This window comes from Sceloporus occidentalis, unplaced genomic scaffold, assembly GCF_023333645.1.
Source record: "Sceloporus occidentalis isolate IW3139 unplaced genomic scaffold, rSceOcc1.0.p SCAF_5, whole genome shotgun sequence".
Classification (NCBI taxonomy): domain Eukaryota; kingdom Metazoa; phylum Chordata; class Lepidosauria; order Squamata; family Phrynosomatidae; genus Sceloporus; species Sceloporus occidentalis.
Window position 1 is genome coordinate 136,434,723 of NW_028316985.1, and position 27,916 is coordinate 136,462,638.

The window sequence follows — 27,916 nt, forward strand, 5'->3', positions numbered from 1 at the left end:
CAATCAAAGTAGTTTGTGTACGGTTTCCTTATTGCTGGTTTTGAGAGAAAGTTTAATGTATATTTTCTTATTGCTAGTTTTGTCAGTCAGTCTGTTCCAGTGAGTGTTAAATTTAGCATTTTGTTTAGGGTGATCCTAGATATTAATGTCTGTATAATTTAATTTGTGAGGTTCAGTCCTTTATTATACTGCACATTGCTTGGACTGGTGACATTGTCTCCAATGATATTGTTGTTTTGTACTCCATATTCACTAACTACCTAGCAGTATGTTTTGCTAATAATTACTACCAGAGAGAAATAATAAAAGGACTTGTATTTTCATGATCCTTTTTCTTTCAGCAGGGAAAGGCAGTAGTGTTATAGACAACTAATAGTTTTCATCTAAACTTTACCTGAGTTCTTTATGCACCTGATATTAAAAAGTGGCACCCTGTAGGCCAAGGAGCTCATGCAGTAATATTTTCCTGCCCTTAATATATTTTTATTTCTTTCTCTGGTATTAACTGCTGCTTGAGGCTCTCAGATAGTAAATTTTCCTTTGCATAAGGACATTTCTTTAAAAAAGAAAAGTTACATGGATATCAGCTTGGTGCATATGGCAAGAAATCTACCATTGCATTATGAGAGGTCACCTCTTCCTGTTTTAAGGTTCTTGGATTTTGAAACCCTATAGAGTCATGTATTGTGGGAATTACTACTTTTGATCTAGTGACATAACATTCTCAGTGTACACATGGAATGGTGTATGAGCATCAGCTTTCTCTTCTTCAGCTCCAGATAGTATCCTTTTCTCTCAAAACTGAATAGAGCTTAAATTGTAGATTGAGGAACCACTGTTTAAATAAAGAATTGTAATAATGGATTGTGTTTTTCCTGGACAGAAAATTGTCCAAGTGATTTCAGCAGACATATATCTAGGCATCCAGAAGAATTTGTGCACTCAGATAAATTCCTTAGGCAGAGACTTTGCAGCCATTACTATGGAAGTCACAACAGCTCACAAAGCAATTTTGTGCTTTCAACATATTTGAAAGTGCTCTTCAATTAATAATCTATACCTGATTATTCTTGCCATTGGAAGTAAAATGCTGATGTGTTTAACATTTATTTAATGCACCCATCCTGCTTGTGAGCCATCTAAATACCCCATATGAGCTGAGACAGTGTACTGGTTGCATTATTAAATTCTCCTTTTGTCTTAGGTGAATAGTACATCAGATAGTATGTAGCATCATTTTCATGATTCCATTATTTTTTATCATACTTGCCCAAACTGCTATTGTAAGTGGTTGTTTTATATAACAATCCAATGCCTAACTGCAAACCATTGCAATCAAGATTTTCACTATTTTATATGAAAAACTGAGTATACCTATTAACTCAAGCAATGGAGCAGCACTCAAAGTTGTCAAGAGTGGTATTCTAGCTTCTCAGATCCTGCAATTATGTGATTTAAAAGTGGTGTTAATATACACCTACATCCAACACTTGTTTATGAGAACATATGGAAGTGCTACTAAAACATCTTCCTCTTTCCTCCCTGCAGTCTTCTGAATTACCACCAGCAGAGCCATGCCATTGGATTGTGGCCACTGAAAGAAACACTTAGTAGTACAGACTTTGGCTTATAAATCAAGAATTGCAGGTATTTCTTGCCTAATGAAGATCTGTGGCTGAGATCCAAAGTACTACTTTAGGTATTCTTGACTTTTATTTTCATCTACCTGAAGGCCCTTATATCATGTTACAGATTGCTTTTCAAAATTATCTGTTTCAAAAGCCATTTACCATGCAGCCAAGGCTGCATTAAATAAAAGACAAAAAAAAGCAAAACAGACAAACAAATAAACAAAAACACCACCAGCTTGCTTTGGTGTGCAGTTGGTTCTCTTTATGGGATCTGTTCCAATGCATAATGGCAAAGAGATAATTCTAAAAACACATATCATTTAGTCACGTTTACTATATTTAAGAATGATTTATATCTGTTGTGAAGATTTCAAAAAACAAAACAAATAAAATATTATTGCATTACCGCTAGTATCACTTCACATTAAATCACATTGAATCTACATTGGTTATCATTTGTGTACAGGTCCAGGTTGTCCTAATTAATCAGAGGAAGGAATTTCCAAACTCTTCAAGGCTGTGATACAAAATGTACCAAACACTGTTTGTGTACTAACTTAATTAATGGTTACCCTACTTTTCTCCCTGCACAAGACCTGTGACAGTATGAGATTTGTATTGTAAGGGTCTCGTACTCACCAGGGTGCTGTTAGTGTTGGGGTTCTATCATATTGCCATGTAGGAAAGCACTAATTAGCTACTGGTATCAAATATGTTCTTGAAGAAACTGCAAAGTTATTTTTACTATATTCATGAAGTATATTACCTTCACGGGAGTGCAACTGATATTCATGTTTATAAGGCCTCTGTGTATTTAAGCATGATTAAGTCCTCAGAATCTTTATGCGTCTTGAATACCAAGTCTACCAACCATCTTCATGAATCCTTCAGTGCTTTTGACAAGCACCTAAGAGATAGATACTGGAAGAGACTTGTCACTTTACTATTTTATTTTTATTATTAATTCACTACCTTGATATCCAACTTTCCTGTCAGTGACAGCACTCACCAGTTAACAATAATAATTTTCCTTTAAAAACAGAAATAAAATTAAAGCAGATAGATAGATAGATAGATAGATAGATAGATAGATAGATAGATAGATGATAGATAGATAATAGCAGTACCCACTAGTCAAAACCCCTTTTATACTCATTCAGCCTAAATAACAAAAAAGGTAAAGCTAAATATTTCTCCTTTGACAAGATTGTTGTGTCCATCTGTAGGGGGCGGTGCTCATCCCCATTACAAAGCTGAGCCAGTATTGTCAAAGATGACTTCTGTGGTCATGTGGCCAGCATGACTGCATGGAACGCAGTTACCTTCCCACTGAAGTGGTAACTATTTATCTGTTTGCACTTTTACATGCTTTTGAACTGCTAGGTTGGCAGAAGTTGGAACTAGTGATGGGAGCTCACTCCATCCTGGGGCATTTAGATCTCAAACTGCCAACCTGCTGATCTTGTGATCATCAGAGTCATCATCTTAACTGCTGAGCCACCGCACCCCTATACCAAAATACCAAAAATATCTAAATACCAAAGGCTCATCCAATTTTAAAAAAAAACCTTTGTTTGCTGGCTGAAGGGCAACAGAGATACAAGTGTCTGAAAGTAACCACTCCAGAGGCTCTCATATGTCAGCAAGTATGTTTCTGATAATCAAAGAAACTGTTTCCACTGAAGATTTTAAAATTCAGGCAGCCATACATCTTGGTCCTATGTCATCTTGATTTTTAGAAATGATGACTAACTCTTTGAGCTAAATTAGATCAAACATTGCTACCAAGCCCCCGAATGACTGGGGGAAATTTGCACTGGCAGCTTGGGAGGGAGGGTGGGCTGAGGAGAATAGATGGGAAAGAGGAAGTAGTAACGTGTGGCTAGAATGCTTATTGGCAACCCCTGCATCATGATGCTGCCTTTCCAGCTTCCTTCTACAGGCAGAAAAAAATACAGATACCAAATGCACCTTGCATGCTGAGCATTGATGGATCCATATTATAGTAGTCCAAACAGTATATAACCATCGTCACAGTCTGACTTTTCCAGGACTGGAGGAAGTTGGTGTATCAGGTGTAACTGTGCAATATTTTCCTGTTCATTGGTGGACCTAGACATCCAGTTTAAGGAGTCAGTCCACAATTACATCCAAACCATGAACTATAGTCTTCAAGTTGAATGTAATACAATTTTAATCTTTATTCCCTGATCTATACCTCAAATTTCTTAATATCAAACTTGAACTGTGATTTTCCTACTCCTGTTACATTATATCCACATGGCCATCAACAATTCATATGTGTTTATGTTTTTCCTCTGGTTTTCATACCATTTCTATATTTCTTATATGCGTGCTTAAATTGATAGCTGTGAAAAACAGGTGTTTTTCTGCTAGTTACACATAAGATCAAGTGGTCCTGCAACCTTTGTTTAGTTATGATGAATTCTTATGGAATTCTTATGGAAGAAGGATATCCTGGCTATTAAACATGGATAGATCATCATCATCATCATCATCATCATCATCATCATCATCATCATCATCATCATCATCCTGTTCTCCAATGGAGAATTAACACACTAAATGATTATAAAACTAAGAATTTGGGACACAGAGAGTGAATCAGTTGACTAAAACAGATGAAGTCAGTTTGCCTTTAGCACAGTATTTCCTAATGCCATGCAAATGAATGCCATATATACTCATCTACAAGTCCAAAAACTGACCCCAAAATCCCAGGTCTACTTTACGGATCAGTATGGTAATATGATAGCAGCTATTTCAGAGTTCCCCATGCGGTGGGGAGAGCAGTTCCTTTCTCTATTGAGCCAAGCAGAAAGAGTCCCGGGTGACTGATTGCTGTTAAACAAAGAAACAGAGCCCCTCTCCTGCCCATGCTGCCACTTCTGGGAATTGAAGGCTGAAATGAAAGCTGAAACACTGTGGCAAAAAGCCTCAATTGGAGTCTCTCTTGCTGTGCGCACACACACACACACACACACACACTGAAGTAGCTTCCAAGTTTTATCCATGACTTATTCATGGAACATGGCAAAATTCATAATTTTGGCCCCCAAACCAGTTCTCAACTTATACATGAGGTTGACTAAAAAAGTATATACAGGCCTGTTACAGACTGCCAAAATAAAGCTGCTTCGGGTCTCTTTGGAGGTATGCTGTTTAAATGTTGCATGCATCCTAAGAATCCGGAAGCTGCACCAAAGCTGCACTCCAGTGCTTAGGAGTGGAGTGTGACTTTGGCGCGACTTCCGGACTCTTAGGACCCAGGCATCATTTAAATAGCATACCTCCAAAGAGACCCGAAGCAGCTTTATTTTGGCAGTCTGTAACAGGCCACAGTAACTATTTACAGAATTCATCTGTATGGATATGTTTTGTAGCTTCCACATTTGCAGTGTTAAGTGTGATGCAATCTTGGTTGCTGGAAGGGCAGATATAGAGGAATTGGCATTTCCTCCTAGATTTGGGCAGGCACATGCCAGGATTTGGAGGGCCATTTTAGTTGACTTTGGACCCTTGGTGGGACATATTGGTGAGCCCAATAGAAAGTCACTTCTGGTCTCTTTTAGGTGGAATTTTTTCTGCGTTAGGCTGGGGATTCGAAAATGACTTTTACAGAGTCTGAAAGGTCCCTTGAAGTTTATTTTACTGAATAGTTTTTCAAAATAATGTGAATGTTTGTGTTGTTTGGTTTCCTTTGCATTTTATTATGGAACCAAAGGAAAACTAATCTACTGGATCTTACCCCCCAAACAGTTTTTTGATAAGGTGCAACTTTAAATATGTATGAAAAGATACAATACCACAATTGTTGTAATGTTTTTAAATAAAGTTTCAAAACTGCGGACAAAGAAAATTGTTAGAAAATTGCTAACTGTATAATGTTTGAGAATAAACATCAGTACTGCTTGCTTGTTCCAATTATTGTGCAAAGCTATTTATTTGCAAATACAAGGGGAATGTTTCAGTCTACCTCAATCCATTATATTCAAGTGCATGACAAACATAATTGGGAAGAATATAAATTGCATCAGAGTTAATGTTAAGAATAGATACAGAACCAGTAGAAAACACGAAAAGGTTAGTACTCTCCATTGTGTGCATTACAACATCCTGTCAATAAGGTGTAATGACATAAACATGCTTAGCTTGAAATAAGCCAAAAATAGATGCCAAAGAAACAGTAATTTAAACATGTACATTAGGGGTATGCACTTAGGCTATACTGTTGTCCATTGTTCAAGTCCCATTAACACCCACTGTTTTCCATGATTACTTTTTGTTGTTATATCCCTTCAAGTCAGCCCCAACTTATAGAAAAACCATCATCTGATTTTCCTGGCAAGATTTATTCCAAGGAGATTTGCCATTGCTTTCTTTTAATCCTGAAATAGTTTGTCTTGGCCAAGGTCACCCAGTGGGTTTTCATAGCTAAGATTCAGACTTTGGTGTCCTGGAGTCCTTGTTCATCATTAAAACCACTGCACCAGGTTGGCTCTAAAGTCAGTGAATTTGATTGAATTTTGCATAGATTAGGAAATATGTGTTCCATGAATCTATTCTTTTTTTATGTTTGTATAACTAATTATTGTTTATAGATTATCTAAAGACTGCCAAAATGCTTCTTTCATTTCCAAATAATTATATACATTACAGTACATTGACATCTATGCGGAGAGAGGAAGCTCAGCTCAGGAATCAATTACATTTGCCTATTTTGTTATTTCCCTTTGATGAATTAGACCTTAAATTAATGTTAGAGAATGTGTGGCACTCCAGGTATTGTTGGATTGCACTTCCATCAGCCCTAACCAGTAGTGAGAGATAAATGGGAATTACAGTAGTGACAGAAGGCAGGAGACACAGTCCAGTGACATCTGGAAGATCATTATTTCCACATGGCTACATTAATTAATGAGATGGGAGGCTTTTTATAGTATCAAGCATGCACAATGTTAGTAACTGAGAAAAGATTAGTCATATAATACCTAATAGCAGAGAGATAGTTTTAATCCTAGATGGACATGCACTTGAACAGTAATCTGTTCAGTTAATTCCCTAAGTTACTGTGGAGAAAACAAAATGGAAATTTGAGATGATTCAAAAAGAGGAAAAATATTTGATTTTTTAAAAAATAAAAGAAAAAGGAGGTATTTTTGTAAAAAGAAATCAACAGCATTCTATTAATAATTGTAATAGCAATAAGGAAGAAACTTGGCATTTTATACATTTTAATTTATTTGTTCATTTGTATCCAACCTTTTCCTCAAAAATAGGACTCAACGTGGCTTACAACATGTTAAAAACAATAAAAGATCCAACTATATAACCAAAATATAGTTATTTAAAAAAGATTGAACAGTTTATGATGTTAAAACCACTACAATTCATTAAAAGGAGTTCTGGGAACTGTAGTTTTGAGACATGTAGCTTACTCTGTCAGAGTGCTCTGGTGCCACAATAAACTACAATTCCCAGGATTCCCTAGCACTGAGCCAGGGCAGTTAAAGATATGTCAAACTGGATTATTTCTGCAGTGTGGACTGGATATAGCACTGCAGTGTAGATGCATCCTTAGAGTTCTAATTGGCTCATAAAGGGAGAGATGATATATCAAACAGCCTAGACCTAATCCATATGGGGCCTTGTAGGTCATCACCAATGCATTGAATTGCACCTTGAAACACATTGGCAGCCAGTGGAATTGTTGCAATAAGATGTAGCAAGCCTGAGTTAACAGCTTTCCTGAAACTGTCTGGACCAGTTGAAGTTTCCAAGCATTATCCTAAGACAATTTTCAAGCACTGTTTAAAGAATATATAAGGACTCGACAGACAGGGAGAAAAAGGAGGTGAGACGCGACCCCTTTCTTCCCTGGATGAAGGCCACAACAACCAAACTGTGCAGCCCCCAGGAGCTCTAAAAAGAACCCCCTCCTGGTGGGTTCTTTTTAGGGTGCGTGCTGGGCGCCATTGCTACTCTTGCATGCTCTGATGGCACCATTTGGATGCAGCGCCATGTGTATATCATCATGGCGGCCCCCATATGGATGCCTGTTGTGCAGTAGGGCTTGGGAACGTGTGGACACTCCTCTCTCCCGAGCCCTAAAATCAGCCCCATGATGCCGTATTTTTGGCTGTCTGTATCGGGCCATAGTATGTTTTACGGTAATCCCTTCATCTGAGTCTCTTCTTCTCTGGTAATCATTATATCAGCTATGGGAGGTTAGACAAAAATATAAAATATGTTAAAATTCGTAGACATTTCCTAGAGAAATACAGTCTCTTCTTTATATTTATTTTAGAAATACTATTTCCTGCATCAGTCAAAAAATGAAAAAAATTATACTAAAATTAAATAGGAAACTTGTATAAGTGTAAAAGTATAAAAAGCATAAACATGAACTCTAACATGTTTCCTATGTACATCTCAATGTTATTGACATTTATGTAAGTTATCATTTGTTTTTGTTTTTTTCATGTATGCTTATAGTTAATGAATCTTACCTGCTTGTATATGTTGTGTTGTAAGTGTATACTGGTTATGAAGTAAGCACCATTCAACACAATGGAATTTGTTGTTGTTATTAACTGCCCTTGGGTCGGGCCAGCTCATGACAACCCTGTGGATGAGACATCTCCAAGCCACCCTGTCTTCCAGTTCCTCTCCTACTACTGCCTTCCACTTTTCTTAGCATTATTGTTTTTTTCAAGTGAGTCATGCCATCTCATGATGTGACCTCATGTACAGCAGCCTCAATTTGATCATCTTGGCTTCCAAGGAGGGGTCAGGCTTGATCAGTTTTAGGGGCCATTTGTTTGTCATTTTGGCTGTCCATGGTATCCTAAACACTCTTCCCCAGCACCACATCTAACATTAGTTGATTGTTTTCTTATCCACTTTTTTCACTGTCCAACTCTCACATCCATACATGGTGATGGGGAATACTGTGGCTATTCTAACTTTAGTGCTCAGTTGTATGTCTTTACTCTTTAGGATCTTATCGATTTCTTTCTTTGCGGTGATTTCCATTCTTAGGACTCAAACAGACAGGCCAAAATAAAGCTGCTTCAGGTCACTTTGGAGATATGCTGTTTAAATGACACATGCATCTTAAGAGGCCATAAGCTACACTAAAGCTGTGCTCCAGTCCTTAGGACTGGAGCGTGGCTTTGGCATGGCTTCCAGCCTCTTAGGGTGCATGCATCATTTAAACAACATACCTACAAAGTGACTGGAAGCAGCTTTATTTTGGCCTGTCTGTTTGGGCCCTTAGTCTTCTTTTTGATTGCAAGCACCATTCTGATCAATGTTTGATCCTAGGTATGAAAACTTTTATTTCGATTTCCTCATTGTCTAGATTGAATTTATGCATTTCTTTCATGGTCATTATTTTTGTTTTCTTTATGTTCAGCATTGAGGTTACCTTTGCACATTCATCTTTGACCTTTCTTAGTAAGGAGTTTATCACACTGCCTTTTTTGCACCTTCCCTCCTGACCTTGGCACAGGATGAAAACTTTTAAGCATATTTTTACTGCACTCCTTCTTTCCCAGGTCAGAGGAATCCTGTACCCAATCTGGTCTTCTCCTATACAGTGCGCCTGCATCATATGCTGGTGCACTATATGCGGCTTTGAGCATACGCTCAAAGCTGGGAAGGAGCGCATGGGACACAAGGGGCAGAGCGTCCCATTCGCATAAATGGGGCATGTGCCCATGGCTCATGCATGCTGCCACACCACCATATGCGAATGGAGCTTGAGCATGTGTGGAATTCAGCTTATGCGGGGGGTCCAGAATGGATCCCCCATGTAAGCTAAGGGCGCACTGTACTTTGTAAAGTATGGAGAAAGTTTTATCCTGCACCTAAATCATGAGGGAAGGATGGAAAAAGGAACTGTGATAAACTAATTTTTCTAAGTCTATGATGTTTTGCACTAGTAATATGGTATCATCCACATATATAAGATTATTGATGGGTCTTTCCTTCTATATTCACTCCTTCTTCTTCTGAGTCTAAACCTACTATTCATATGGTATTTTCTGTGTACAAATTGAAGAAGTAGGATGATAGGATGCATTCTTGCTTGACTCCTTTGCCAGTTTAAATCTGTGTACCTGAATACATCTAATTACAGTGCGCCCTCATCATACATGGACGCATTATACACTGCTTTCAGCATACGCTGAAAGCAGTGCTGCATGGGGGGAGGGGGGGTCCAGAATGGATCCCCTGCGTAAAACAAGGGTGCACGGTATTTAACACTTATTGCAGTTATATACAAATGTACTGGCCTGAAATATAAGGACTATGACACTAGTCACAGTCTCAGTTTTGACACTCATATATAATTCTTTCGGACCTGTTAAAGGATTAGTTTTATTTTTGTACTGGAGCCAAAATCATGCAATGGTTTGAACATTGGACTATGACACTAGAGATTAGGGTTTGATTCCCTGCCTGGCCATGGAAATCCACTAGGTGTCCTTGGCTGAGTCATATACTCTCAGCTCCAGAAACCCCTGGTCACCATAAGTTGGAAATGACCTGAAGCCACACAACAACAAATATTTCTCATGCTTTTGCTTGCTCCATGATGCCTATACAGGATCAACAGTTTGGTATTAAGGAAATGAATATCTCAGCTTCAGTCATATTTGAAATTATATCTTGTAGATTTTGATAATTGTGTTTCAAAGTAATGTGCTTAGTGTCACAGACTAAGAACCTAAGAGATGGAATGGTTCCAACAGGCAATATAATCTGGATCTCGTCTCTCAACCTGTTAAACAATATATGAACTTACATGATTCCTAGAATATCAAAACCTTTTTACAATTACTGCATTATGAGGGTTTGATTAAAGTCTGTTCATAGCAGAGCTTAACAATTAAAATAGAAGAGATCACAAAAAGTATGTGGACTGTTAATTGGCTTGTCTTAGCACCTGTGCCAATACAAATAATAACCCAATTATATATTTTTGTGTCATGAAAATCTACAATTAGTTTTGTCCTTCTAACTCATGTTATGTTCTCTTCAGGGACCTTGGTACTGAAATAGTTGCTTAGACCAACAGAACAAAGTTATTGAGGATTTATCATATGTGAAAAGCATGATGATATATTAACTGTATTGCAACTAGAGTTTGATACATAACTTTTAAAACTTGCTAGGAATACATTGGTAAGCTGTGAAATGTATGATTATGGTGATTCAGGGCAGACAACGGTAAAGAATAAATTCTTCCATGACATCAACAATGGCCTTGCAAAAGAAAAATACAAAATGAAATTACAATAGCACAATAAAATGGAAGCACAGATTGTACCCATACATTAGATTTATAATAATAGAGTAGCATCAATGGTAAAAGAAGTTCTTGCTTCATTGTACCCCAATCCTAAAACATTTACCTAGAAATCAAGGAAATATACAATAATTCATACTTATATGGAAGTCTATGCATGATTTGCCATCTCTGGGCCTGTTCCTATGGATTAATGCAACAACAAAACAGCAGTACCAGGAGTAAAATAAACGGTTACAATTTTGTATCATATTTTGTGAGATTAAGCTCATATTCTATGATGTCCCATGATGCAAAAATACTACATCGGGGTGTGTGATGAAAACTATTGCCATTTTTATCTTGTGTGTGTGTTGCTTTTTTATAGTTTACAAAGTTGCTGAATATCAGAAGGTAAAGAAGTTATGTCAGGCACAACAATGAACAAGAGCAAGAATTACTGAATACCTAGCATCCTGGAACCACTTTGCTCACTATTTGTACTACCACTATTTCTTCAACTTACATCATAAAATATGTTTTATCTGCCTTGGGCTGGGAAGCCTGTAGCCCTCCAGATGATGTTAGACCTCAGTGGTCATTTGTCTCAGCCAATGGACAGAGATTATGGGAACTGGAGACCAAACATCTGAAGGTCCACCAGTTCTCCAGATTTGCATTACATGGCATTCATGAATGGCTTCTCTGTACATACATTAGGATGCTTGTTTACATTCTTATCTAATACTTGCAAATACAACCCAAACTTTTTTTTTAATGTCTGCACTCACATTCCACAATAAAGAAGCAAGAACAAGCACAAACATTCTTTTATAGCTCAAGGTTGTTCACCTCTAAACATCTTGGAAAGACAGATATGGCTCAAGAATACTAGTTTCTTTATCAGCTGCCAAATCTAAGAGACTTAAAGCATATATTACACTACACTAGTAACTCAAAGTTCTTTGAAGATTTGACAAATGAAATTTCCTGCAGTTATTTCCTACTATGCTACAATCATGCTTATCAAGAAGTTGACATTTGTAGCTTCACAGTAAAACATTATCTTCAAAATATCTTCACACACAAAATATCTGTGCAGTTAAAAGGTGGGAAATGCACCATGAATATCCTTGTTTATCCCTAATGAAATTATTTTATTAATTTTTTTTATGAAAGAGGTTATTATGATTTCAGAAGTAAAATGTTATTTTATTTGTAATAATAAGGAAATGAAAACAGCTTAATTTGTGTCTTTCAGCTCACAGAGTCTGTCCTCCATCCTTCCTAGGTATAGTGTATGGCTAGGGCCCACCTAAGGGCTGAGTAGGAATGTGTGGTGTGGTTGCATAATTATTTTCTTAAGAGATTTTTGGGGTGTTGGGGTGTGCATGGTTATACTGTACTGTAACATCTGGTCAAGGTTTTTAATGAACAACTAGCCCCTGGTCTTTTTTCTTTAAGTTGGAATTTAGTGTGGGGGGAAAATTCTGAACAAGAGTGAATACCCACAGGTTCCTTTTGGATAACAGAGGATTCCCATGACTTGCCACTCAAGACAGCGTATGTGAATTTGCTCTGAGGCCTACCAATTCATCTAATCTGGATCTGGAGAAAACTCAAAAGTTACTATTGGGAAAGAGATGTGTGTTTAAAATAACTCTAGCCTAGAGGTAGAATCCATCTCGCACCATATGTATGCATCCATTATATGTATGCATCTCACCATGTGGCTCTAGATCCCCCCCCCCCAAAAAAAAGCACCACAAGTATTAATTTTTGTAGAGCCTTTTGCATTTTCTTTTTAAATAAAACCATAGTGCATGTTAGCCCATATTTTTTGTATCATGAGGTGTGCACTTCCAAAGGAGTCTAATGTTTTGATGGAGTGACATACAGTGTATGTGATCCTTAATGTCTGCCATCCATTTATTCTCTGTCTCCTTTGCTTCTCTTGTATTGCTGCAGCTTAGAGGAATGCATTCCTATCTCCACTGGATTAATAACTTTCCTCAACCATTTTTTTCTAGAGGTTCCAATGCTCTCTTCTTCTTTTCCTCAAGTTGAACATATACTGATAAATTGTGTCTTTACTGGTTTCTTCCTTCTGAAAACGGCAATTCTCCTCTTTCATCCATTTCCCTGGTTATCCCAAGTAACAGCCTTGAAACCTGGCCTGCTGCAATTCTAGATCCCATTCTTTCTTTTATTCTATTCTTATTGATTTGTACCTCCCTCGCTTCCATTTCTGTTTTTTAATCAATGATTTGGTTATTTGTTTGTTTATTTTTTTTTAATCTATACTAGTAATTTTACGTACTAAGAAGATGTCATGGGTAAAATCTTCCGGAGTAGACCTGGAATTACTTCTAAGCTTAGAAGTGTTGCTTTCTGTCCAATGAGTTTGTGATAGTGTTGTTTAGTCTTGTTTTTTGGTGTTCTTTTATAATCTACAAATAAAAATAACATATATGTATATAGACAAGCACCACTGCATGAGTCTTTGATACTTTGCCACTATCATGGTGATGATTAAAAACCCCTCCTCTCTGCCAGTTATTCAGAAAAAGTAGGGACCGGAGCATTCAGTGGTCCTTTGTTGGGTCCTATTTCAGTTGATCATACAATGCCTCTGGAAGATTATGGGCAGGACATGAAGGTTCTGGCCTTCCTCTTTTTTTGTCTTTAGTGTTTGAAAGTTCGAGTATACAGCTATACCATAGATAAGAAAGCAGATGTGTTCATGGGCATTACTTCTTTAACAGAAAATTTGGTTCCAGAAGCAGAGTTCATATGGGAAAGAAAATAGGGATAGGTTCTTGGATCTCAAAAAAGGAGAGTAGTTGATCATGTGTCAGCAAACATCTTATCCGAAGCTAACAATACAAATATGTGAAAGGAAACAACATTCTCAGGTAAGCCTTCCATAGCTAAACAAAAACATTTTAAACCTTCTAGAGACTACTTGAAAGCTTCTTCCAAAATATGTCCAGGGATGAGTCTTTCTTTTACCAGCCTCCACTTTTCCTATGATTTCCATTTTGGTGGCTAAATCTATAGATCTATATTTTTAAATATGCTGTGGGTGAAGCAGGCTTATCTGTTTTCTCCTTTTCTTTTGCTGTTCACAAATGCTCAATAAGGGATTGTGGACACAGATGTTGTTTACTTTACCAGTTGAGACAGCTAAAGTACATACAGCTAAAGTAGGCTAAGGGATGAAGCAGACTGCCCCTTTGCACTGGCTTGGGGGCATCATTTAGATGTTGCATGCTCTGATGCCACCCCATGCCTCTGGGAAGCCACATGGCTGACCACAAGTGTGCCGGCTTCACAGCATTTTGGCAGCGCAACATGTCTCAGAAACACCAAAAAAACATGGTGGTGGCAAAAAGGTGGCTTTTTCCCACCCCAAATAGGAATGGACTTTTCCCACTCCTATTTGGGGTGGAAGCTAGCCAGACTGGAGCCATGACATGTGGTTGCCACTGCCCCGATCCAGCTCTCTCAGGGGTGGCATCACACCACCCCTTATGGGGTGTCTGTTTCACCCCTAAGTTACAGCAGAATCCCATTCTTTCTAGATCAAGCTTTACTGCAGTGGTCCCCAAACTTTTTCAGGCTACTGCTCCCTTTCCTTTGTACATAACAACCCTAGCAATACCACCCAATTTGGGAATCACTGCTTTTATTTCAAAGTCTACTGCAGATACTGTGCTGCAACCTGATATTGAAAGTCTATGATTGTCCATGTTTCCTTTTCACCATTCTCCCAGGGTCATTGTTGCTAAAAATAAAAGTTCTGGCCTTTTTTTTTTTTTTGTCTTTAGTATTTGAAAGTTAAAGTATACAGCTATACCTTAGCTAACAAAACATCTTCTAGCTAGTTAGAGAGCAAAGAATAAAAACAACTCTCTCCAAGTTCGATTTCTGGCCAACTGATATACAGAAGAATTGGTGTCTCTGTTGTTGTTTTTCTTATTGTGTGTCTTCATGTCAATTCCAACTTATGGCTACCCTAAGGTGAATTTATCACAGGCTTTTCTGGGAGTGAGAACATGTGTCTTGTCCAAAGTCACCCAGTGGGTTTTTATGGCCAAGTGAGGAACTGATCCCCATTCTCCAGAATCTTGGTCCAGTGCTCAAACCTCTAGACTACACTTTCTCTTTGGCGACTCTGCTAACTGGAAGTAATACAGTGGGCTCTCAGTATCCACTGGAACTTTGTTCTAGGACCCTGTGTGGATACTAAAATCCATGATTGCTCAAGTACCATTATATACAAACAATGGCATAGTAAAATCGCATGCCTTATGTAAGTGGCAAAATCAAGATTAGTTTTTTGTGGTTATTTTGAGGGGCAGAATGGTGAATATTTTAAAATTGTGTTTGATTTAATTCATGGATGCAGAATCCATGGATATGGAAAGCTGACTGTATGAACAAATCATGACTACTATTGACAGACTTTCCCCTATTGCTTTGTCTAGATGATTTAAAAGTCACCTAGGCTGGTCATAGTCACTGTATAATGTGGTAGTGAATGTCATCGCTTGACTATGATCTGTTAATAATAATATTTATTTTTATCTGTAATGAAACTCTCACCATTCTATTATTCTGTGAGAAGGAGAAAACCTTTCCCCTAATCTAAAAGACATACTCCTCCCCCCAAAAAAATTACAATTACAATGTGAGAAATACCTTCCAAGTGTTTATTAAGTAATACTCATGATAATAGTTGTGGTGCCTGATGCATAATGATGTAATCATCATGTCTATGAAATCCTTGCTTATCGAGGCAGTAGCAATATGAAGAAAACTAGTTTAGAAGAGAAGAGAGGAATCTCCTGGGCTGGGCATGTACAGGCTCTACCTTGTACTCCTGATAACAAATAACAGTGCTGGTAAATACCAGTTTCATGAAATTGAGCTTTGGAGCTTTATGGGAAAATGAGATCAACAGGCACAAGTCAATTCTATTAAAAAGACTCCTCTGAGGCCTCAGAAGGATAATACCTTTATCGTTTTTTCCTTCCCTACAGCAATGCAAAAATGACTATGAGATTACCATCTCAAGAGTGTAATGAGAAGGGGTTAAGTCTATAGTGTTTCTCATTTCATTGAACTCCATTTAAATCTGTGTCTTAGGAACGAAAGAATCTGAGGTGAAATCATTGCCCCATTTAAGTCAGTTGGTATTTTGAGATAGAAATCAATATACTGGGGCTTTAATTTTGACATCTTTCAGTGTTTTGTTTTAATTTTATTGCATAAAATAGACACAGAGCTTAGCTCAGCTTTACTGGACTTACATTAAATCTGAGTATTTATCTCCTCATAAATAATTTAACTCAGAGTGACAGGGGACACAAGGTCATTACAACACCTGCTTAGTTATTCGCTTGATGATTTGGGGTTCTACCACTAAAAAAATATAGAGCCATCTCTGGTCCCAAATAGATCTCTAGTCTATACAGTAAATTTATCCAAAGGTGAGTAGCTGTAATTCTAATCCTTCATCCTTGGCAATTAAAACAGTTTGTGGGTTGGTTTCTGTATGATTTCAGACACAGTTTTAATTTTGCCCCAGTTTATTCCACATATTAGCATCATTGTTTTGCTATCTTTTAGGTATGGTATATGAATGAACAATGAATATCTGTTTTTACAAAAGTAATCCTTAAATACAATGTACCGCAGCAGTTCAGTGTTGGTCACTTACTGTAACTTTGGTTTTCTATCAGGACAACATTTCCCAGAATACACTTCTCTGAATTTTGTTGCTGTGAGTTATCAGCTCGGGGTAGAAGTTTTAGTGCAATATATAATTCCAAATGTAATACTTTCAAGGACATAATGAAAACCACATAAATTGAATTTCAAATGAAGTTATTTTAGCAGCTTGCTATAACTAATCTAATCAGTTTGACTCTCTTATTTAGAAGTAGAGCCCTTAAGGAGAGGTAGCATTAATATGCAAGATGTGTAACACACAATAAAGTTGTAATAAAAGTCAGATATTGTTTTAGGAAGAGATGAATTCCCTTCCAATGGCCTTTTAAGGAATAAATAATCACCTTGGCAATTGAATTATGCAATAAATTGAAAGAACATTTGTAGGACTTTGACAAAATATGAAACAGTTATTCCTAAAGCAACACATAGGAGCTGTAGAAACGGTACCCCTGGGATTTTAGATAGACTTGGTCCTAATGTTCTCTAATTTACATTTTAAATGCTCATCGAGTTAACAGCAATGATGAAGTCAGAAGAGAGAATGTAACGATTTCCCTTTCTCTTGGACCAATATAAAGGGGAAAACCTTTCAAGGTCAGATAATTTAAAATATTCTATTGGCTTCGTATTTTTATACAAGTCTAAATTATACACTGTTTCAAAAACAGGGTAGAGGACTATGACTGTCCTGGCTTTTATACAAAATTACATTTAAAAAATGAATTTAATTTTGCTGTAATTAATGTATATGAAAAATGAGAAAATTAATAAAGAATAGCAACAAAGTATCTGAACAATAACAAGAAAATTACTAATCTTGACTATATTGAGCATACCTATGTCATTTTCCCCCTTTGACTACATTATATTTAGCATACCTGTGTTGCTGTACATGGGTTTTTATTTTGGCTAGTGAGGGCCTGGTATTTTATAACATTTAAACTGTAAGACTAAGATCTAAAGAGCCTCCTATTAGTAAAAAAGTAGTGGTGTGAAAATATATCATGCTTAATTTTATTACATTTCTTTGTATCAGACATAGTTTTTTTTCTCATCCTAATTTCATGTCCAGTTGTGAAACTTTGTTTATGAGTTGTTTACACATCTTCCCCATTGACTAAAATGTATTTCTATGCATTTTGTTTCAATTCTATACATTTTATCTGTTTGCATTTTAAAATGTTGTCATTCTTTTCTACAGACATTATTTTATGAAATGCCCCATAAATCTCACAGATGTGCAATGAATGTAATTGCACTGCATTTCTCCGTGAGTCTCCAGAGATGAAAAAAGGCTATTTGTGTCAATCCAATGAAATTCTTTCCATCTCTAGGTTCAAGTGTTTCCTTGTAGTGTCATCACACTGCAGCTTTCCAGTCCTTGAGCCGTGTTAACAACTTTTCTTAAAGTTCCTGCTGACCCCATTGGAAATATATAGTTGAGTAATACTAAGGGTTGTTTGGATGTTCCATAAAGTGATCCATGTGTTTCTGATGTGAAAAAAGTTGGCATTTAACTTTTCTGAAGATGCATTTATAACACAATTATTTATATTATTTATACCCCACCTTTCCATTTCAAAAAAGACACCAAGGAAGATAATGACAGAACACAAAATCTTAATTAAATCTAAAAGAGAACAGTAAAAACAATAAGTTGAAATTACAATGGAAAACACAATAATAAAATACATAGTAAAATATGTAGCCAGCCAGTTAGACCAATGTCAAATGTGTTGTATATAAGTTCTGTTCAACTTGAAAGTGCCAAATATCAAGCTAGTGAGTAAAACATTCTTCACTTTTCCTTGTCTCCTTTTCCTCTGTAGGTTCCATTTTTATTTAAAACAAACAAACAAACAAACAAAATATTTCTTTGTTTTTGATTCAGACTACCTGGATCTAAAGTTGTGTCTGCTTCTAATTTCTGCTTCCCCTCTGGAGTTTTCTGGATGGTTTGTGAATGAATGAGGATTACATGGATTCCTCATCTACAGAGGAATATGTTTTGTGGGTAGGGTAACAGAAGAAGGTTTGCAAATGGATCTAGAATGCTTTCCAAAGTCTTGAATTCCTGAAACTGGCACTAACTATGGGAGTAATGTGGTAATGATTGCATCCAGGAGCACCATTTTAGAAATGTGATCTATGCCAGGTCACCCATACTCTAGGGATATCTTGCCTAGATTACCACAGAGTGCTCTATATGAGGCTGCCTTCAGATGGTGTGGAACTGAAACAAACAGTAGCCACTTGAGTACTTGTAGGGAGTAGGTGCTCAAGTCATGTGACACCTATATTGCAACAGTTGTAGCAGTCTCCAGACCTAATTTAAAAGGCTGTGGTTGACCTTTAAGCCATAAATGGTTTAGGTTTAGCTTAAAGCACCATCTTTAGCCATACTAACTTCTTTGTACTCTAATATCAGCCCTGGAGGCATAAAGGATGGAGCTTCCTTGGTAGTAGTCCTTCTCACTTATGAATCTCTCTTCCAGCTGCTGTGCCAGTGTCCATAATTATAAGTCTTCAGGTGGGTCCTAAGGACTCATTTGTTCATCTTAGGCTCACATTTCATTTTTTTTATCTTGGCCAAAGATAAAGAATGAGAGCGCCAAAACAGATGGCCCTAAAGAGGCAGCTTGACTTTGATTGCTGGATCAGGGCTGTGGCAACCATATGCCATGGCCCCATCCAGCTTTTTTCCAGCACAAAAAGAAATGACAAAATGCCACTCCTTTTGGCACCTTTTGCACTGCCACTCCACTTTTCCACACTCCTGCAGTATGTGGCATCTAAACGCTGTGCTGCTGGAGAGCCAAAAGCTGCCCCCCATGTGGGTAGTGGAGCAGTGGAACACTAGCTTCAGGGTGGCATTGGGGCATGTATCATGTGTACGCCACACCCCCACGCTGCCGGGAAACTGGCATATTGTGCCAGTTTGTACCGGCCCAGAGAGACCAAGGAAATGTGGTAGAATGGGTGATAGCAACCATTCTGTTCTCATGCCGCTCCATTTCATCATATCCCCGTCACGTTCCAGGGGGCAATGCGGCAAGATCCATAGAAAGGCACAAATGGAACAGAATGGCACAAATGTAATACTCCTGCCAATGGTGGGATCTTCTATGTCCTTAAAATATATATTAAAATCCTGGAGCATTTGCAGCAAAGAGAAATACAGTCGGCCCTTCTTATACATGGATTTTTTATACACGGATTCATGCATACATGGTTTGAAATGTTCCCCAAAAGTATACATTTCAAATATGAAACCTTGATTTTCCATTTTTTATAAGGAACACCAATTTGCTATGTCATTGTATTTAATGAGACTTGAGCATACACGGATTTTGTTCTACATGGGAGATCTTGGAACCAAACCCCAGCGTATAACAAGGGTCCACTGTATGTATCATCTAAACAGGCAAAACTTTGTCACACTGGGTATGCAATATATTTTAATATGATACCTAGAAATGTCATAGACCTCTGAACAATTTACTGAAAAGAACTTGTAAAAGTTACTTCTAAAACTACAGCTCCCTGAATCCCCCATCTAGGGAATGCTAGGAGATGTAGTACAAAAAAAGTAAGTTTCCCATGCTCGGTTACTAAAATATGCTGTATGTTACCCCTTTTTCCTGTTGAATGAATTTGATAATGCTTTTCTTTTGTGGGAATGTGGCAAAGATAAATTATCTAAAATGAACAAATAGAAGAGTTAGCTGAACCTAAATAGATTTTTCTTGAAATCTTATGCAAATTGCTTTTTTGGCTGTATGTCTATTTCTGTGTCATCCTTAAGCAGCAAGAAACAAGGCAGTTATTGATTATTGTAGCTAAGAGTATCTGAATCCACATTTCATGGCATCTGCCTTAATTGTGCAATATGTCAAATATGATTTAGAAACAGGCCAAATTCAAAAAAGATGGCATTCTGCCAAACCTGGGGATATATATGCTTACAATCATCAATAAATCGAAATGACGAGAGACCATGACATTTTAAGTTGAAAATAAGTTTTCAGCTTTCTTGAGGCATTGCTATGACACAAGCTCACTCTTTCTAGGAACCCTTTCTAGGACACATTCTGTCAGTTTGGTTTCATTTTGCAAATGTCAGAATTCCACATTTGAAGAAATACATCTGTCAGAAGGAAGATCCTGACTGTGTCTCAATACACAGCCAGAGGATTCCCTTTTTTTATGATGCTGGGTGTGTAAGATATCAGTTTCTTGTATCAGTACCTCAGTATCTTTAGAATATTTTGAAGAACTCCACATTGTGGTGATAAAACCCATATATGATATAAGTGAGCTTCTATACAAATATGGAAAAGGAAAATATTAAATGAAATATAGGAGTATCCAGAAATGCTTTTCTCTGCCTAATAATGTTCAGAGCACAGATGCTTCTTCAAGTAAACAGAGTCACACATGAGCAAGAAAATGTGGATGAGGGGGATCGTGATGATGAAATGCTTCACAAGCAAATTGCCCTAGCCAGCCAATTCCTCAGTGTGTTTTCAAACTCAGTAAGTGGAAGGCTAAGAGATGGGATGAAAGTTGTGGCAGGCTTTGCTTTTGGATGTTAATTCTCTCCCCCCCCCCCATTTTTTTCCCTAACTATTGATCTGGAAGTTGGGAGGGAAGAAGGAAGCACGTTGTGCTGTTAGCCCACTAAATTCAACTCAATATATTCTACTTCTTACGGCAGTTTTTCCCCCTACTTGGCTGTGATTCTATGCAATTGTAGGACACAGGAACAATTTGACCTTTCCAACTGCATGCTATGTCTCTTCTTCCATAACTAACTGTAGCCCATTCCTCCTATTTCATACATGTAACTGGAGCAGGGGTAAAGAACTGAACATAAAGTAAAGCTGTGAAGAGTTGTGTCCATTGTGGTTTGATCTTCAGTGCCTGAAATTCCCTTGCTCCAGGAAGCTGCTGCTTTTGCCTGTGGGACTGGACTGATCTTGAACCCCACTGACATTGATAGAGTATCATGTCCCAGTCTCCACCTTAATATTTCTTAACAATTTTCCACCTCCAGTTCCCCTTTTTAAATAAACAAACAAAATAATCACCTTCCTTCAAACTGAAGGTCCTGTATGTCTGCCAGATTCTCTACAGAAATGAGATAAATTAGTTCCATTATATACAGCCGTGCTACCTTTCCCCAAAGAAGAACATAACATCAAACAGAAGAGATTTAGAGTCTTCTTTTTAAAAGTCAGTATTACAAATTTGTTTCTGCTCTTAGGCAGCTCTTTATTTCCGGCTATGACATTTCAAATGGTTATGCAGACCAAAAGGTTATTTGATGTTACTTCATACATTGGCTAAAGTAGTCTTGTTCAGTGTCATCCATCACAACCATCCATGAGAATGAGGACAAGTGTTCTACCATGCTGTATGGTATTAAGTTCTGTCCCTATTAGTACATATGGCTTTCTTTCCTTTTTTAAAATTTAATAACTGAACATCCTGAAAAGCATGTTTTACATATTCGATCAGGGCTGATCCAAAAAAAAATTAATTAGGGTCCAATTTCAGCCATCTCAGTCAAATTAGGAAAATGTAATGACTACTGCCATGGATCTGAAGGTAGAGGAAACACTGAGATCTCTGCATGAAATAAAAGCAGCACCTAATTAAACTTACTTTGAGGTAGGGGAGTGGATAATAATCTGTGTGATATTAGTGACATCTCAGTACACTTGTAGATTGGCATTGTCTGGCTAACATGCTTCTCAGTATTGTGTTGTTAACAAGCTGCCAAGAGTGTACATAAACCTATAGCAAAAACTCATTAAGGTAACTTTTAATTATAAGACACTACCACAAAACTTTACTGTGTTAGAAGTTCTGGAAACCATGATAAAAAGAAACAACTCATTTGCTTTTGTTGCCAGTCCTTTTAACCTTTCCTCCAAAATAAAATATCATTTCCAGGCAAAAGAAAGAGAAAGAAATAGCTGTAAGTGAACTTTAGAATAATAATAAAAATTCTTCCGTGCCTTGCTTTTTTCAATTATAACTCAAGATGAAGCACACTGGCTAAATATTATTAACTGAAATGAAATTTTAGTTTTGACATTCAAGGAAACAAGGTATCTAGTGGCCTGTAAAATCCATTTTACACCTTGATCTTGAAGTTATGCATAGAGCAGCTTGAATAACAGAACTGCATTAGCATCCCGGTGCAGTAGGCAAATCTGTTCTGCTATGTTTTCCTGTTCATTTTGGTTGAATTTTTGTTAATGCAAAACCACCACACATTAATGATACCATCTGTCTTCAGAGCAGCTTTGTGAAGCAAGTCATTAATATTCCCATTTTACAGCAACTGGGGCTGAGAGAAGCTGACTTGCCTAAGGCTACCTAGAAAATTTGTGGATGAATAAGCTAACAATTTCCAACAGTCTAAATATTCCACATTTCCCACAGAATTTAAGGTCACATTAACCACAGCTTTCAAGGCTTTCCACATGAAACTTCCCAGAAGATTCTAGACTGTGTCATGTGAGAGTTTACTTGAATGCCTACTATGGCGGCATTCACACTGCAGAAATAATCCAGTTTGACACCACTGTAACTGCCATGGCCCAACACTATGTATTTCTGGGGAAAATAATTTTGAGACATTTAGCCTTCTCTGTCAGAGCACTCTGGTGCTACAACAAGCTACACTTTCCAGGATTCTATAGCATTGAGCCAAGACAGTTAAACTTGTGTCATACTGGATTATTTCTTCAGTGTGAATGTAGCCTTACCGTGAAAAATTTTCTGTTTGTCATTTGCATGGTGGATGACACATAGAGGAGAATCACAATCATTCATGGTAACATGCCATTTATAGTAAATGACAAGAATTTTTTACCATTTTGATGACATGCTTATTCATACCAGAGTTTGTTAAGAATATGCACTAAACCATGTCATGGGAAATATAGTTGTACTGAGGAATCATACTAGGATTTTACTAAATTTTCCATACTATTTGAGTATTTAGAGGAAAGGTAGGCTTTCAGGGGAATCTAAAAGTGACCTCCAATTTTTTTTGGTCATAGTGGCTTTCCCCCTACCTCTTCAAAGCCCTGTTAATATTTCTATTTTGGGTATATTCTGGTGCTTCCTTTTCTCTCTCTCTCTTCTTTTTCTTCCCTACATGACTTCACCCAATCAGAAACTATCTAGTAAATATATTGACATGGATGTGGCACAAAAGAAGTAATCAGCTTTGGCAGAAGAAATGCTCAGCCCTGTAGGGATGGTGGGCAGACATATGCATTCCTATTGCTCAGTCCATGTGGCTCCCCATTTTGCCACACTGTATGGTCATTTCATGGCCTGGTAGCACTATGATGCAAGAACTTAATTTTGGTCTAATCCACAAAGGGATGGAGAAAATAAGCATTACTAAGTTTTATCTTTTAATGTATGTTTTAGTGTTTTAGTGTGTGTAACCATGTCTGTGTGAGCTCTGTTTTGGCTATGCACCCAGATATTAAGAAGGACATGTTTCTGCCAGGATATCTATGGGTAGCTTCTTGCATTTTATTAATGAACTCTTTGCCTCAGCCTTAGCACAGCATCTTACTTGGAAAGGTTCTATATCTCCTATTCTTAATTAAACACACATTAACGTGCATTTTTATTAGTTCTTCTCATCAGTAATGTAGACAGACTATCACAAAAGAAACATTTATAAACAAAAACAGTTAGATGCTTTTATCTACCTTCACAGCTCCTCAGGTATTTTAAAAGAGTCATTTTGTCCCAGTGCATTCCTTTTATATTTCTTGATTTTATTGGTTTGTTTTTCTTTGGTCATCCTCAGATCCTGAATTTTGATTAAAATGTATGCTATACAATTCCAAACAGCTAGATCTGGTTCCATTCTAACATTTTTTAGTGGCCCTATTGAAAAATTACTTTTCTACAATTTGAATCTCAAAAATTATAAATATTGTTTATATTAATTGGACTTGTTTATTTCTTCTTGTTTAGACAGAAAGAATCAAAAAGATGTTTATCTGGTGGACAATTGCTTCTTTCCTTGGATGCATTTTACTGGGTACAGAAGGATGGCCAGCAAAAGAAGGCTACGAGTTCAAACCCTACCAGCCTTTTATACGATTGCGCCACAAGGTACAGTTGATCTACCAGCATTGTTATTATTTGCATTCTTAATGCTATATGCAGAAGTATTAAGGATTATTTTCATGATGATATCATTAGAAACCACAGCTTTTTAACTGGCTGCATTATGAGAGATTTCAGAATGGTGTTTTAAGCCAACTGCAGTGGCAAGAGATATGTATTTACTTCTAGTCATTTTAGGTTTATGATGGTCAGGACACCACACTAAGGGGCTCAATAGATGGCCCCTAAGGGACATCTCTGTGCTGCCCATTTCCTTGCTGGATCAGAATTGCGGCGACTGCACACCGTAGCCCTGATCTGGCTTTTCCAGGATGCAAAAAGAAGTCACAAAAAGTGGCTCATATAGTTCAAAAATATATATAAATACAGGGATGGACATGAAACTATAATCAAATGCTTTCAGGTTTTGCAAGTTACTCTTGATTCTCTAAGAACAGAAACACTGAAAGCATTTGTAAGGGCATCTACATTTGGGAGATTGTTTGAATTGCTAATGGCTGGCAGAAAATCATTTATTAATATTGCTTCTCCCTCCTGAAATAGGTAGAAAGTGTTTTGGCATCCTTCTGAATTTTCTGTGATGCCACTTGTAGCTTGTTACAATGTGCAAGTATTACTTCAATGAACCAGGCATATGTTGTGAGATTTTCAGCTTTAAGAGAATGTGAATTGCATCTGAACAGAATATTGAGCAGTCACAATGGTTTCTTATTGCACACCAACAAATAGGGAGTATACCTTGATGAGGTGGCATATGTGCGTTTGGATTACTAGTAATCTTGTTTTCTTTCCAGATGTTTATAAAGATTCTGTCATTCTCATGGATATATTCATGTATGGCTTTGTTTTTGTTAAAAATAGGTTTCTGAAAACTTTTGTAAGGCACAAGCATGTGTGGATAAGATCTGACTGGTCCCAAGAATAAGTGAGAGGAGTAAAAACTGTTTGCTTGACTAAACTGGCCAAAACTGGCATGAGCTAAGACTAACCCACTCAAATTGTGAAACTATAACTGGTGTATCGCCAGTAAGGTTGTTCTGTCAGAGAACTGTTTTTGTGACTGGTGAGCCAATGTGATAGATGGCCCAGACAAGGACAAGGCACTGGTGCTGATGGATAGTCAACCAGGCCAACAGTCTAGACACCAAGATGGCTTCTCTTCATTGTCAAGCCAGTGCATGTGGCACTCACACAGTTGATCCAGAGCAGCTCTGGAGCAGAATACTCTGGACTGTACCTGGATATTTTTGGCTGGTGCAGATGCACCCACAATGATTCTCTGCAATGTATATTTTGACTACCTTTCTTCTGTGATTTTATCATCAACAGTATGTAAACGGCATGTTGATATGATCAAGATGGAAAATATTTGTGCCACATTCATACTTCTAACTGTGTTTGAGACGTGTGTGTGCACATGCATGCTTAGGATCCTGATACTAAAAGAAAAATAACTTTTTCTAAAAAAAAAATACAAAGTCTAGAATAACACATATTTAACGTCAATATTTAATTCCAGTAATTCTGTGGCAGATAGAAGTCTATTTTAAAAAAAACCTGGGGTTCCTGTTAGACTCTTTGTTTAAATTAATGATAATTTGTTCAACCCACCTTTCATTGTGTTCTCCCCCCCCCCCTTTTATTCCAATTAGGAAAATACAATGCGATATGTGAGAATCTGACACAACAGCATAGTCTATACAAATTGCCCAGCGGCAAAAATAAAATGCCAATATTGAACATTATTTATTGGGACAAGCAAATAATATTGAAATCTTTGTGAAGCTTTGTGCAAATCTTAGACTTGACTCAACCTGAAATAGAATGCATTTCTTTTAAATGACTTTTAAAAAATCCAATACAATTTCTTTTCTTATGTGAGGGAAACAAACAACTTTTAACAGAAATATTATTTTCCTTTAAATGTCTCAGGAGATGCAACTTGCATTTTCAAGCTGGAAGATTTTTTCTCTCTTCTAATCAGGAGGGAAAAACCAGGTTGTTTTAAAAAGTTTATTTTCCTTCAGAGACAAAGGTCCTCATGAGGATCTTACATGCATTTGCATGAATAGCTGCATATATTCAATGATCATAGGAAAATTAGGAAAATAGTGCTTTGAAAGGAACTGGATAATTTTTCAGGTTAACTTTATGTCTTGTTTTCTTTAATTCAGTAGGGTGTAGATTTAAGTGCATCTTCTAATCGCTCAGTACAGATTTACCCATTTTGATTTTTTTTTAACCTAGGTTAAAAAATATGGGTCATCCAAAGGATTCCTTCATTCACTTCTTCCTTCTCTTTGCAGCTTGTCTAGCATTATGTCTAAATACTGTTTTTTAAAAAGTGACTTATATATTCTAGTTAAAACTAATTCTTATTAGAACTGACCTTAGTGCAGACATAATGCTAACTAATGTTAAATGGGAAAGGGAGAAATTCATAGGGAAGATAAAAGGGAACCTTTGGGGCACCTATGATAAGTAAGTCCCATCAGTTAACTATTTACAGTACCTGTTTGTGGGCTAAGAATATCCTGGAAAGGTATAGGAATTAGAGCCCCTGATACCTTCACTTTCTAAAAAAGTTCAAATGGCAGGATGGAAGAACTTATATTGGAGACCCAGTGCTCTCTCTCTTTCTGTGTGTGAATGCTTTTCAGGAAAAAGGCTACTGAAAGAACAGTTTTTCCACATTACAGTTAGGTTGACCCACAAGATGCAATCCTAAAGCTAGTTTCCAGCGAGTAGTAGGATTTACCTCTAAGTAAATATGCATAAGATTTATTTATTTATTTATTTATTTATTTATTTATTTATTTATTTATTTCAGGAATGTCACCTTTTTAGGCATGCTGGATGTTTGCTGTAGCATAAAAATCCTCACCTAGTGGAAGAACAGCATAAGTAAAGGAGGCAAAATTCTCAGAGCAAAACTTGAGATGCTGCCATAGAAAAGACCCTTTTAGGGGACTGTTCTGTCTGTGCTTAATGCATTGCTTTCATTTCCTCTACCAGCTGCAGAAAAGGTCTAGAGAATCCTTGATAGTGATTTATCTAC

The 27,916-nt window shown here is 37.1% G+C and overlaps 1 protein-coding gene across 3 annotated transcripts in view; it reads left to right on the top strand.

The window, feature by feature from the left end:
- Positions 1-27,916, top strand: part of FSTL5 (follistatin like 5) — a 424,501-nt gene that overhangs the window by 16,972 nt on the left and 379,613 nt on the right. For 2 of the 3 annotated variants that reach the window (XM_089525584.1, XM_089525582.1), the window contains exon 2: positions 24,703-24,843. In XM_089525584.1, the coding sequence (XP_089381710.1) occupies positions 24,721-24,843 (123 nt within the window). In that variant the 5' untranslated portion in view covers positions 24,703-24,720. The remainder of the gene's footprint in view (positions 1-24,702; positions 24,844-27,916) is intronic. The other variant, XM_089525583.1, reaches the window with a different exon arrangement.